Source organism: Acanthochromis polyacanthus, chromosome 3 (assembly GCF_021347895.1).
Source record: "Acanthochromis polyacanthus isolate Apoly-LR-REF ecotype Palm Island chromosome 3, KAUST_Apoly_ChrSc, whole genome shotgun sequence".
NCBI classification, from domain to species: domain Eukaryota; kingdom Metazoa; phylum Chordata; class Actinopteri; family Pomacentridae; genus Acanthochromis; species Acanthochromis polyacanthus.
Window position 1 is genome coordinate 31,292,741 of NC_067115.1, and position 14,873 is coordinate 31,307,613.

General features: G+C 43.4%; 1 protein-coding gene and 1 long non-coding RNA gene across 2 annotated transcripts in view; both read right to left on the reverse strand.

The window, feature by feature from the left end:
- The window catches only part of LOC127533320 (B-cell receptor CD22-like), a 62,329-nt gene that overhangs the window by 5,915 nt on the left and 41,541 nt on the right, over positions 1–14,873 (reverse strand). The window contains exons 4-5 of the mRNA XM_051945983.1: positions 11,878–12,138; positions 11,524–11,605 (exon numbers count right to left, since the gene is read on the reverse strand). Of these exons, the coding sequence (XP_051801943.1) occupies positions 11,524–11,605; positions 11,878–12,138 (343 nt within the window). The remainder of the gene's footprint in view (positions 1–11,523; positions 11,606–11,877; positions 12,139–14,873) is intronic.
- On the reverse strand, positions 12,320–14,367 carry LOC127533396 (uncharacterized). Its single transcript, XR_007941136.1, has 3 exons — positions 14,046–14,367; positions 12,952–13,182; positions 12,320–12,559 (listed from the first exon to the last, which is right to left on the reverse strand). It is a non-coding gene; the product is annotated as an uncharacterized LOC127533396 (long non-coding RNA).

The window sequence follows — 14,873 nt, forward strand, 5'->3', positions numbered from 1 at the left end:
GGATTTTTTCCCCGTTTGTTTTCATGGTCAAAATGAGAGATAGGTGGCCGATCTTAAAATAAATCAATACTGAATTTTAAATAAATTGTTAAAGTTGGCGGAGCCAGGGGGCGTGGCTATACTTGATAGACAGTCTTGTCTGGAATGACTGACAGATCCTTTAGGGCGAGGCTTTCAGCAGGCTTATTCCGTGGAACTTGGCTTTCATCCACATTTAGATTAAGTTGTCCTCTAATTATTATTTTCCACAGGTTTCCAGTTTGTTGACTTGTTATTATTAGTTGTCGTTCACTGTAGCCATGGCTTGTTCCTCCGTTAATTGCACTAACAGACCCTCAAAGGGTTCCGTTGTCCAGTTTTTCCGGTAAGTAAATGTTTGCATTTCATATGCAATTTTTCCATTAAATATGATGTGTACAGTGTACCCCAAAAATCGGTCTTTTTTCTGAGGTTTCGTGGCCTAAAAAAGAAACATTCGGCATCGATGCACCTTGCTAATTACGCTAGCCATCCGCCGAGTGCTAGCTTTAGCCGACGTCTCATCTCAGTTAGCTATCCCATTCTGTTGTATGTAATAGCTGACGCCGCAACGCTTGCTATGCAAACTGCGGCAGCTGACTCTCGCCCGTGTGTTTTAGTTCGACCCTGATACATGCGGCAGAAGTGTAATGTGTTCATGTAATTCACAGCATTACTGTAAGCTAATGAAACCGTGAGGAGGACCCCCTTATAGCTCCACGTCGGTAACGTCTAAATTCTTTCAGTGTGGTTGACATGATAATGTCAGGTTTCTACATTGTCAGTAGTTGATGCGTGTTACTCTCACACATTTAAATTATTGTGACATTCTAGCTATAGCCCTGTCTGCATGTGTGGATAGTGATATTTATTAAAATCATCATGTACTCGTTAGATGTCCATGATCATGATGCCACCCTTTTTCAGTTTATTTTCAAGTGCCATAATTTGGTGGGCGTGAAGTATAATGTTTCTGTCAGAATAACAAAAATACAACACAATCTGATAAGCAGGGGAAAAAAACTTTGATTTTTATCACAACCTAATTTCTGATGGTTTCTGTATTCTCCAATAGGGCAAGAGGGAACTGAAGGACACTACTGTGCCCACCACTTTCAGCTTTCCTTCTCACGTCCTCAAAAGCAAAGCACCTGCTAGGACCACAAGGACCAAGAAGGTAAGTATGGCTGTGGAGGTACGTAAGTGACAGTTCAGGTTCCGCTCCTAGTCATATTGTTCAACCACATGGTGGTGATAGCATCACTGAGTGTACTGTAAGCAGACCCTCAGAAACTGCTGGGCTTGATCATAACTATCAGCAGCAATTGCCTGTGTGTTCTGATCACAGCTACACTGTTTCTGAGTCTCCTAGAACACTCAAACGTAAAGCAGACATACTACAGGATCGGCTAGTTGCGGCTCACAAAAAACTGAAGTTGAAGAGTCAGCGGACTAGGAGAATGAAATCCAAACTCTTGTCTTTGAAAGAACTGACAACTGTTCTTCTGAAAGAAATGCTGATCTCAAATGAATGTGCTGCTCTTTTGGATTCAATAAATGATGTTCCGAGACACATTCTGATTAGAATTCAAAAACAAAAACAAACAGCAGCATTTTCTGAAGAACTGAAACAGTTTGCGACTACACTGCACTTCTACTCTCCTAAAGCATATGATTTTGTCAGAGAGAAGTTCAATTTTGCTTTGCCGCATTCTCAAACAATACGTAGATGGTACAGCAGCATTTCAGCAGATCCTGGATTTACCGTTGCATCATTCATGGTTCTGAAAAGTCATGTCTCTGAAAGAAGGAAAGAGGGAAAGGAAGTCATCTGCTCATTGATGATGGATGAAATGTACATTCACCAGCAAATTGAATTTGGAGGGGATCAAATTCATGGCTACGTTGACATCGGTGCTGGTGAAATAGAAAACACTGTAGCCACACAAGCATTAGTTCTAATGGTTGTAGCCATCAATGAGTCCTGGAAGCTCCCCATTGCCTACTTCCTCATCAGTAGCTTGACTGGAACAGAGCGAGCCAACATAGTCCGGGAGAGCCTCCGACGGCTTCATGTTATTGGAGTTCAGGTTGTCTCGTTAACATGTGATGGACCCTCGCAAAATTTTGCAATGATTGAAGAGCTTGGTGCAAAAATTGGCATCACAAACATGAAACCTCATTTTCTCCACCCAGAGGATCAAACAAAAAAGTGCATGTGCTCTTGGATCCATGTCACATGTTGAAATTAGTTAGAAATGCATTTTCAGCAGCTGAGGTGTTAGAGAGAGAAGATGGCAACAAATCAGATGGCAGTATATTGAAGAGCTGCATAAACTACAAGAAAAGGAAGGTCTGCAGCTTGGCAACAAGCTGAAAATGGCACACATTATGTGGCGACAGAAAAAAAATGAAAGTCCATCTTGCAGCCCAACTGTTTAGCAGTAGTGTGGCTGATGCCCTGGAGTACTGTGAGCAAGAACTCGGTAAACCACAGTTTAGAGAATGCGGGGCTACAGTTCAGTTCTTGCGAACAATTGACGCAGCTTTTGATGTCCTTAATAGCCGCAACCCACTTGGGAAAGGACTCAAAGCACCAATCAAACCTTCAACAAAGGATCGTGCTAGGGCTATTTTGGAATGAGCAGAGTCTTGTCTCCGTGGGCTGAAGGTTAAAAATAATGACAACAATTTTGTTCACATGCACGCCACTCAGAAGAAGACACCTATTCTCGGCTTCATTGCCTGTGGTAGAAGTGTGCTCAACATCTATGAAGATCTTGTGGAGAGTCCCAGTGCACCATGCAGATACCTTCTGACGTACAAGCTGAGTCAAGACCACCTGGAGTTATTGTTCTTGGCAATCAGAGCGCGTGGTGGTTTTAACAACAACCCCAATGCAAGGCAGTTCCGTGGGGCCTACAAGCGCCTGCTTGTTAGGCACCAAGTGAAGACGGGGACAGGTACAGTACCTTCTTCGTGACAAAACAGAAATCCTGGATTCAACACCAGCAAATGTCAGTATTGCACGCAGGGTGGATGTGCAGCCTGTAGAAGTGCTTTTACCTGAAGAAGACTTCATTGCTGACCTCCCAGATGCAGATGATCTCTCAGAGTATAAGGAGGCAGCCATCAGCTATATTACAGGCTTCATAGTGAAAAAAATGAAGCAGAAGGTTACCTGTATGCCTTGCTCACAGGCACTAACATCAGATGACTGGGACTCCACACATTCTTTTCTGGTATTAAAGAGCAGAGGGGGCCTGCAAAGCCCATCTCCCGGCATTCTTGCCGTTTGTCAGGCCACTGAGAAACGCTTTCAGAGGTTGTTAAAAACCAATGGGGGGAAAGCTCCACAAAGACGAGGAACAACATTGGCAATTGTCACTCAGGTCCTAGTGGATTGTTTGGAAAAAAAAACCTTTTCCCAAATTTACACAGCCACATGTTTGATATGTGTGCTGAATCCAACCATGTTCATATTTTTGTGAAAATGGCCTGGTACTGTAAAATTCAAATGAATTATTTGGCAAGAAGGCAGACAGAAAAAAATCAAAGAAGGCAAGCTTGTACGCAGGCAACTCACCAAATTAATTCATTTCTATGGTGATTAATAAGAGAGTGCATTGTTCTTCCTGTTTTTATGTACTTATATATGTATATTCATGTATAGTATGTGTGTGTATACATGTCTGTATAGCGAAGATATAGTTGTTTGTCTGTAACAATGTGTGCTTTTGACTTGTGTGCGTCTAAATCCCGTTGTGTGTTGTCTTTTGTGGGTATGCACGCTCTTATTTTCAGCATGATATCAGAGCTGCATCTCGGCAAGCCAGAAACCCCCCACTGAGCCTCTGTTGAAATATATTCTTAGAGCCTGCATGAAAGGGGCCTAAGTACTAAGTATTTCAGCACTAAAGCCGGAAACTTGCCACCCCGTCTGATGTTCACATTCATTCCACACTCAACTGTTGAATATATTTGAGGATGATTAGGGTAAATTCTGACCTGTACTGCACACCACCTACTTAGAGCCTGCATACACGGGGCCTAAGTATCAGATGCTTTACACATGCCATAAACAAATGGTTCAATACTTCTTGGAGTCCGCATGAAAGGGGCACAAGAGTTTATTGAACAATTTGTGGTATATGAAAGTAATGTCACCTCCATATGTCAAAGTTTTTGTATATAGTCTCATTTGCTATTTAATAGTTTTTGAATATGCTTGAAGTAAACAAAAAAATAAAGTTGTAAAAACACCAAGAAAAGTTTCAAAATGTTCATTCCCTTTACACAAAACTTTATTCCATAGCCTCTGTTGTCTGTTTTAAAGACAAATAGTTCAGACATGTGAATAGTGTTGTAGAAATATTTGACAGTAAGTTGTTAAAAAATGTATTGCATGTTGTATTTTTATTATACAATTATGTTTTTTTGTATTTATTATCTTATGCATATAATCCTTTATTATAATTTTATATTATTTTTTTAAGGTGGTGAGTGTTGTTTGATGTGTGTCTATCGTGCCTGGTGTGTGGTGTTTTGTTTTTTTTCTTTATCCATTTTTTGTCCAGTCTTGTGTTCCCACTCTTGGCCTGCACCTTGCCGTGGTGAGTGGGCTTCAAACTAAGACAGGCTTTGACTAATAATAATAATAATGGATTAGCTTTATATAGCGCTTTTTTGGTCACTCAAAGCGCTTCACAATGGACCCATTATTCATTCACTCACACATTCTCACTCTGGTGGTGGTAAGCTACATTTGTAGCCACAGCTGTGCTGGGGCAGACTGACGGAAGCGTGGCTGCCAATCCGCGCCTACGGCCCCTCCAACCACCAACATTCACACACCAGTGTGAGAGCAACACTGGAGGCAAGGTGGGTAAAGTGTCTTGCCCAAGGACACAACAGCACATGACTAGGCAAGAGCGGGAATTGAACAACCGACCCTTCAATCATTGGACGACCCACTCTACCACCTGAGCCACAGCCACCCCAAACTATTTGCAACGTGCATAACCTAATTTTGTGTATTTTTAAATGAGATTTCCTACATGTTCTATGGTCATTACAGCTGTGATATGAAAACTACAACACTTGGACTGTCCTGTAGCCAGCTGTCCTGCATGAAGCATCAGGTTCCCTGCTGGAGCATCACTATGTAAGAGCTGTACTTAGCTTTTATTACATTATTGTACCTCTGTTCATGTACCTAATATGCCAATATCTGCACTGTGCAAAAAGTATTGTTACACAGTGTGCTCAGTACCATGTTATCAGAAAAAGTATCAGAACAAAATTCTTACTGATAAAAACCGCCTGCATACAGGAAAGATTTGTCCCAATTCATTATTTTCAGTCACTTCTTCCCACTCTTTTTTCCCCACTCACTTATTTCTGTTCTGGCTCAATTCCTCACAGTGATCGTTACATCTTAACTAAAGTGTTTGTCTTCTGCTGTGATTCCAAAGGTCTCCACACTGGAGAGAAATGAGTGGTGCCAACAGAAGGAAAACTTCATCTGGTTGTGAATAAGAAGGCTGAATGGGAAACATCCTGAGCTAACCATTCCCAGTTCAGCTTCCTCTGCTGGAAGGACAGACTAACTCTTTCCTCATTTTATTATGTTCTTAGTATTCATTGAATCTGTTTCTTACCTTTTATCTCATTACCATCAACAGGTGTATGGATGTACAACAGATGCCCCCATTTTTTTAAAGAAATATGTATTAAGCATACAAACTATTAAAAGTGTCTCAAACTAGTAATAAAGGCTCTTCCATGACCTTTTGTTTTTTGTTTGATAGACTTCAGAAATTGTATTTATAACTTGTACATTAGTTTTATTCAGAACAAATATGGTATTTGAAAAATAACCTTTAGAAACTAATGATTATCGTTTTTGCTTTGAAAACTTAACTACAAAACAATCTTGCTTGCTTTTTACAAGTTTACCATATACCACATAATAAATCTAACAGAAATCTTTATAGAAGGTTTTGCAGTCTAATTAAGACAGATAAGTATTCCATGATAAAAGCACAAACTATAAATTAACATCTGTCTTTCATCTGTGCTTCTGATGACTGAACATCCATATATCTTTGTAATTAAATGGCAAATTCTGGAAAAACATCAATGTGATCTTGTGTAATTACAATACTGTACATGGTGCTATTGTTAAAGTGTATACACAATATGCACCATTAAAACCATCAACACATTAATGATATGAACTTCTGAAATACTTTTATTGCACATTGAATTAAAAAGAGGTAGTACAGCTACATAACTTTTAAACTACAAAAAAACAATAAAAACGTGAACTTTAAACTATTTACAAGTTGTCACAGCTACATCTTGTTTGGGCAGAGATATTGGAAGACCATGGGGTGGGAAGAGAGGAGGTGGAATGATGAGAGGATGTAGGGAGTTAGAGCACATCTGGTGAGACTGAACAGTGTTATGGCCACATGTGCAATATAACCAGAAAAATAACATTAAAAAACAACACTCATTTGTAAGGAAAGACACTGTGGGCTATGTCTGGAGCAAATAAAAAAAACCCATTAAGTCTCAAGTTTAATGTTGCTGAATTTGGGCCTTAATGGACTCTGTAAAACTGTTGAACAATAGTTCATTTCCCCTAGTGATGAAATGAACTCCATCGTGCAAAAATAGCCCAGGAGTGTCAGACCTTATGGCACGGTGATGTATGAAATGGCCATTTAAACTTTGAACATATGTAGCCATAACACTGTTCACAAACTTTAGTGCTTTATCGATTTTTCCTGGATTGGCACCAGCCTTCCACCTACATCTCTGCGTGATGCCAGAGAAGATGATGCTCATCCCTGGATACTGTAAGTGGAGGTGGTGCAGGTCCTCTTTCATTGCATCAATAAGCTTCACACTCGAGATGTTCCTGAGATCATTGCCTCCACAGTGGATGAGGAGGACATCTGGTACAGCTCTTCCCCGTAGTGACTGATCGAAAAAAGGATGGACGCCTCTCCACCTCAGGCCACCCCAGCCGAACCAGTGGATGAGGACTCCATCAATCCCGAGGTTGCTCCCCATGGTCTCTGCAGCCCTCTCCGCTCCACGCTGGTTTATGCAGTCTATGCGTCGTACATAACTGTCCCCAATTATCCAGACCATGGCTAGATGGGAAAAGTGTACTGGTAAGAAATATTGCAGATTATAAGCAAAAATGAAAAGAAAGCACTATTATTGGATGAATTCAGCAGAGTTATGTGACAGTATAGTCTTGTCACAGTTCAGCTGCAGAAAATATTTTGCAGTACTGTTTAGCATTAAATCTTAATGGAAAAATATCACTCTTGTGGGTCTGTGTGGGTGCACATGCCATTGTAGGTTTGTGGTTGGAGGATGATAGAAGATAGAAGATAGATGATAGATGATAGATGATAGATGATAGATAGATAGATAGATAGATAACGTTAACATACTTTAAATAGCTAATTTATATCTGGTGAACATGAACGAAAGGCACGTACAGACTGTAACAGTTAAAAAAAGTTATCACATTATGGAGCCGTGATCCCAAGTAACAGCTAATAGTTAGCTAATTATATCAGCATTGACAAACCCCATTTATCACTGCTTATACTCACTAAGCTCGCTAATACTACTTTACAGTAGCACAAAAAATAAAATTAAAACCATATACAGTCTATGATTAAAACTCAGTTTTGGATTATGATTCACTAAAAGTGGTTATGCAGTTTTCTGATGACTTACAGTAGCTTCAGCTACAATACCGTAAGTTAATAATTTTACATATTTGCCAACATGTATGCACATTTTTGCAAGCACTTTGTGAGATTATTTCAACAGTAAACTTCAGTAAGTTCCTTTGACAACTAGTGATAAAGTTTACCTCAATTTGTGGAAGCCAACGTTGTTAGCGTAGGCTGAATTCCGAAAGCAGCAACAGAAGCCTCTGCGGTAAAATGTGGGTGGGATAAGAGTGTCTTCAGCTCTCAGTCTGGCCCGCCCATAGACTGGTCCTGGCCCTAGTTGCTCTCCGGTCCAGCCTGTTTGATGATGCTTTTTATGTCACTGGCTCCAAAAATCCAAAATGGCGACCAGGAAGTAGCAAAATCCGGGCTTCATTTTCTCGGCGTTGAAACCAATGGGTGACGTCACGGTTAGTTCACGCCTGTTCATTTCCTTCCACTTATCCGGGGCTGGGTCGCGGAGGCAGCAGGTGAAGCTGGTTGTTCCAGACGTCCCTCCCCCCAGCAACGCTTTCCAGCTCTTCCTGGGGGATCCCGAGGGTTCCCAGGCCAGACGAGATATATAATCCCTCCAGCGAGTTCTGGGTCTGCCCCGGGGTCTCCTCCCAGACGGACGTGCTCTGTAAACCTCCAAAGGAAGTCTCCCTGGAGGCATCCGAATTAGATGGCCAAACCACCTCAACTGGCTTCTTTCAATGCGAAGGAGAAGCGGCTCTACTCCAAGCTCCCGCCGGATGTCTGGCCTCCTCACCCTATCTCTCAGGCTGAGTCCAGCCACCCCACGGAGGAAGCTCATTTCGGCCGCTTGAATCCGCAATCTTTTCTTTCGGTCACTACCCAGAGCTCCTGACCATAGGTGAGGGTTGGAACCTAGCTGGACTGGTAAATTGAGAGCTTCGCTTTACGGCTCAGCTCCCTCTTCACCACGACAGTTCGGTACAACATCTGCATTACTGCTGACGCCGCACCAATCCGCCTGTCCATCTCTCGCTCCATTTTCCCATCACTCGTGAACAAGATCCCGAGATACTTAAACTCCTTCGCTTGGGGAAGCAACTCCCCCCCAACTCAGAGGGAGCAATGCACCAGTTTCCGGCAGAGAACCATGGCCTCGGACTTGGAGGTGCTGATCCGCATCCCTACCGCTTCACACTCGGCTGCAAACCACTCCAGTGCGTGCTGGAGATCACAGTCTGAGGACGCCAACAAAACCACATCATCTGCAAAAAGCAGAGATGCGATCCTGAGGCCCCCAAACTGGAAACCCTCCCCACCACGACTGCGCCATCAGACCCTGTCCATGAAAACCACAAACAGGATTGGAGACAAGGGACAGCCTTGGCGGAGTCCAACACCCACGGCAAACGTGTCTGATTTAGTGCCGAGTATGCGGACACAGCTCTCACTTTGGTCATACAGGGACTGAATGGCTCGTAGCAACGAGCCCGGTACCCCATATTCCCGTAGTACCCCCCCCCCCCCCCCCCCCCATAGTGCCCTTCGGGGGACACAGTCATAGGCCTTCTCCAGATCCACAAAACACATGTAGACTGGCAGGTCAAACTCCCATGACCCCCTCAGCAGCTCTGCAAGGGTAAAGAGCTGGTCCGCTGTTCCACGACCGGGACGGAATTCGCATTGCTCAAAAAAAAAAAAAAAAAAAAAAAAAAGGAATTCGCATTGCTCCTCCTGAATCCGAGGTTCGACTGTTGGTCAGAGCCTCCCTTCCAGCACCCGAGAGTAAACTTTCCCGGGGAGGCTGAGAAGTGTGATACCCCGGTAGTTGGCACACACTCTCCGGTCCCCCTTTTTGAAAATAGGGACCACCACCCCGGTCTGCCACTCCACTGGTACTGTACCCGAGGCCCACGCGACATTGTATAGACGTGTCAACCAAGACAGTTTCGGTCAGCCTTCCCCAAGCCTTCCGCCTGGCGCCTCTCACTTTGGGCAACTCCGGAGTAGGAGAGAGTCCAACTGTGATCCGGCACAAGGGGATGTGGCATTTTATTTGTGTTTTTCCTGATACCTTTATTTTTTGCTTTGCATGTATTTATGATTTATTGGGTTGCTGTGTGTTTTTGAGTTTATTTGCATGTGAAATTAGTAGTTGCCACCTACCTGTCGTTGCCATGACCACCCCAAATCACATGATGTTTTTCCCCAATCACTGAGTCCCGGGCAATCACTCTCAGCTGTGCGTGATTGGAGCCAGGGACAATAAAGCAGCTGAACGGGAGCAGCAGAGAGACGCTGACACCGAGGGAAGAGCAGCGGAGAGGCACCAAGGGCGCCAAGGGTGCCAGGAGCGCCAGGACGCGAAGATGCCGGGAGCAGCGGAGAGCAGCGAAGAGACGCCAAGTCAGATCGCAACCGGGCTAAAGGGGCTAAAGGAAAGGCACACGCACCAGAGACCGTGAGCCCGCAAGTGTTACGACGTGATTCACACGCAGCAGCAGGGAGAAGTCCCTGCCTGTCGTGTAAGTACCGGGAGAGAGAAAGTAGTAGCACTTGGCGAACATGAGCTAAGCTAACACTGTTGTTGTACGAGAACGCATACTGCCGCTTGTTGTGTCTACGTAAGGGTTCCCAGTGTGCCAGAGGAGCGGCCAGCCGGGTGGAATTCCGAGACGAGTGAAGCGGCGTCGTGAGCTGACACACGTAGGGGCAGCGGTTTCCTTCACCTCCGGTGCGACCTGGTGCGTGTGACCGAGGGGACCTCACCGACCTGGATTGGAAGACTGCCTGCATCCCCAACTGCACTTTAGCCCCCTGCTTAAGGACGGTGCCATTTTTACCTTGTTTTAAGCGTGTTTATTCATATTGTGCATTTTTGGCCCACTTGTTTTTACTGAATTTTAATGGACTTTTAGGATAAACCTATATTTTTATTTATGGACATTTTTTAAATAGTTTTAATCATATTCTGCATTAAAGCTTAATAATTTCACCTCCCTGTCTTGCCCTCCTTGGCGAATTCCAAGTGTGCTCCACCCGGTCATTACTCAAGGTTTGCAATATTTGCTTCTCTGGTCATTTACTCATTTATTCCACAATTCAACCTTTCCCATAGCCCCCATCCCATTACACAACCCCTCTCCGGGATTCTGGTTCCAGAACCCTTGCTGTGCATAGAGGTGAGCCCAACTATATCTAGCCGATATTGCTCCACCTCCCGCACCAGTTCAGGTTCCTTCCCCGCCAGTGAGGTGACATTCCATGTCCCCAGAGCTAGTCTATGCCACCAGGGGGTGGCATGCCCAGACGCCCGCTCCTGCCTACTGCCCGGTGAGCATAGCACCCGACCCCTACTTCCTGCCCTGCAAGTGTTGGGCCTACTGGGTGGTGGCCCCGTGTTTCTTCTTCGGGCTGTGCCCGACCGAGCCCCACGGGACCCCAAGGCTCGGCCACCAGACGCTCTCTTGCGAGCTCCTCCCCCAGGCCTGGCTCCAGGGGAAGGCCCCGGTATACCTAACCCGGGCGAGGTAGTGGCTTCACCTCTTTGTGCTGTCATCAGGGTTTTCTGAATTGCTCTTAGTCTGGTCTCTCCCCCAGGACCAATTTGCCTTGGGAGACCCTACCAGGGGCTTATGCCCCAGACAACACAGCTCCCAGGATCACCAAGACACTCAAACCCCTCCACCGCAATAAGGTGGCGATTCGACGGGGGGTTCCTTTAACCTTTGACTTCCTTTAAGATGCAAAGCTAATACATCACAGAGGAAAATGAACTGCTTACCTAATCCATAGCAGGAGAAAGAGAAGAATGAAGGCCAGAACGACAGCAGTGATCGACAGAGTAATTGGGAACTTCCATGAACCTGGAAATATATGATCAGCACAAACACTAAATTCTTGGGTTCAACCGGGAATAATAAGAGCACAGAAGTAATTTAGCAACTTTCTCATGTGAAGTGTATTTGTTGGGTGTGAGTTTTTGTCAAAGGTTCATCCAGTGCTTTGCTTGACCCAGTTGTGATTTAATGTTAAGCAGCAATTAAAGGTAAAAACTCTGAAGGCAGAAGAACACATTTTATAAGCGCTGTATGTTAGGATCCCCTGTGGTGTGGATTCTATATCATCTGTAACTTACGTGATGCAACATTCAGATAAAAGGTGGAGTTATGACGCCCTCTTGTGTTCTGAGCTTCACAGTAATAATTCCCACTGTGTTCAGCTGTAAAGTCAGTGACGGTGAAGATCTGTCCTGAATGAAGTGGTGAGTCTTCATTCTCCTTGAACCAGGTGTAAGTAGCTGCTGGGTTAGCATCACTGCTGCAGGTCAGATTCACTGAACTTCCCTCCATTATCTCACCAGATGGACTCACTGACACAGAGGGAAGCTTTGGAGCATCTGGAGGACAATATGTAGAGACAGAAAAGAAGTTATTTCAAAGTGTCCTGGAAGCTTTTATTTCAGTTCAGTGACAGAATTCATTACAAACTGACGTTCTTTCTACTTGTCTGAATAAAACAAACAGTGTTTTTATGTATTTTTAAGCCCAGTTGATGTACTGATGTTTACTTACACATGACATTTATGAACAAAGACACAGATTGATCATCAGATTTGCAGTCGTAGAGTCCTCTGTCCTCAGAGCTGATGGAGGTGAAATGATAAGTTCCTCCTGATCCCAGAGGCAGACTTTGGTTCCCCTTGTACAAAGTGTTTTCAGCTGCTGGGTTAGCATCAGTGCGACAGGTCAGAGTCACTGAACTTCCCTCCACTAGCTCACCAGATGGACTCACTGACACAGAGGGAAGCTTTGAAGGGTCTGGAGATTGATGCAGATAACATATTATAATGTGATGGTTTGTTCAGACACATCAAGCACAGCTGGTGACCATTATTTCCATAAAATAAATGAGAATTCTAGAGACATTTAACCTTAGTACTAAATATCACATGTTAATACTTCATCATCATTGATTTTAACAATAATCAGTGCCGCATAAACAGAAGTAATGCTAACTGAGAAGACGAACATCAGAGTTTCTGCTTTTCCATTCTCTTCTGAAATAAATAATAAATAGTAAAAACCTTTAAAATGACAGTACACTATGATGTACAGTACGGTGGGATGTCCTCTTGAGTCCCACATATTACAGGTAACACACTGTCTGGATACTGTGAGCAAAGGTTTGACATTTAGTGAAGTAAACTCACACACTGTTGGAGACCGGTGATCTTCATGTCCTCTGAAAGCACAGGAGATCTTTTCTCCAGGATTAAAGGAACCTGTGTAAGTAGAAGTTTGTTGTTTAGAAATTTTCTGTCCATTCTTGAACCAGATGTAGGAAAGATGATCAGCTGGACTGCAGCTGCTGTGACACTTCAGCTCTGCCTCCGTTTGAGACTGATGGACTGATATTATTCTGGTCACCTGCACCTGCAGAGCTGAATGTGAGAACACAACAGAAATGTCATGAATCATTATGTGCTCTCATAAACACATTCTATATTTTAAATCCTTCTGCTTCTTTCAGTGGATTCATGTACACGACCAGTAAAAATATATTTTTACTACTTTCAACATTGCAGATTCTCAATAAAGACTTCAAAACTATAAAGCACGATATATGGAATTAAGTATCAAACAAACAATTGTGAAATAAATCTAAATATGTTTTACATTTTAGATCCTTCAAAATTGCCACCGAGAAACCACAGTCCATCATTACTTTAAGAACTGAAGGTCCTGTGAGTCCAGTAAATTGCAAGAATTTTGAATGTATCCTCAAATGCAGTCGCATGAACCATCAGGCGCTACGACCAAACTGGCTCACATGAGGACCGCCTCAGGACAGGCAAGACCAAGAGTCACCTCTGCTGCTGAGGAGAAGTTCATCCCAGTCACCAGCCTCAGAAATGGAAAGTTAACAGCAGCTCAGATTAGAGCCCAGATAAATGTCACACAGAGTTCTAGTAGCAGACACATCTCTACATCAACTGTTCAGAGGAGACTGACCAATCAGACCTTTATGGTCAAACAGCTGCTAAGAAACCACTACTAAGGAAAAGCAAAAGCAGAAGAGATTTGTTTGGACCAAGAAACACAAAGAATGGACATTAGACCAGTGGAAATCTGTGCTTTGGTCTGATGAGTCCACATTTCAGATCTTTGGTTCCACCTGCCATGGTTTGCGTTTTTTCTTGCCTAAAGCTTTGTAAACAGTCATGAAAATAAAGAAAAACCTTTAAATGAGAGGATGTGTCCAAACTTTTGACTGGTCATCTACATCAGTTTGTGTTCACAGTACCTGTGACAGTCAGAGTTGTTCCAGGTAAATTGCTCTTCCATTCAAACCATTGTGCTATAAATTTAAATTGATATTGGGCTGAATCAGTGACTCTCAGGTCTCTGATCCTCAGAGTGGAGCGTCTTTTCTTGTCAAAGACCTCAACACGACCTTCATACTGAGAGTCTTCTCTGAGGTCCTCAGGCTGACGACTACGTTCAGGACTGAACCAGAATGTTGTCAAAACCGATGTTTTATGACTGTATGTGCATGAAATGTTCACTGATGATCCTTTGGGGATGCAGATGCTTCTTTGGGTGTAAACCACGCTGTTACAGGGTGATTCATGAACACCTAAAAGAAGATTAAAGCATTTTAAAAACTATTGTCAGCAACATGTTGACTCCATCAATACAGATCAGGTGATACTGTTGTTGGAACACTGACAGCAGTAGTGGATCAATGAAAAACAGGCAGGAGATATGAGGACTCTAGTATTAAAAATACACACAGTGATGGTAAAAAAATTACAACTCACACAGTGAAGGAGATGGAAGCTTCTCATATCTTTTAACAGCACATGCAATGCTGTCTGAATAATCAAAGTATTTGTCAATAGAAGGTGTTTCTGTGTGAAGGGTCTTTCCATTCATGTACCAGAGGTAGGAATAATGATCAGGTAGACGACAGCTGCTGCTACACGTCAGGTTTGCCCAGGAAGATGTCCAGACTCCTGTGCGTATCACCTTCACCTGGAGAGCTGTATGTGTAAAGAAAGAAATGTTATTTTAACTGTTGTCCAGTAGTAGCAGTAGCATGTTTCACATCCTCATATTGTCAGTAGAAAAT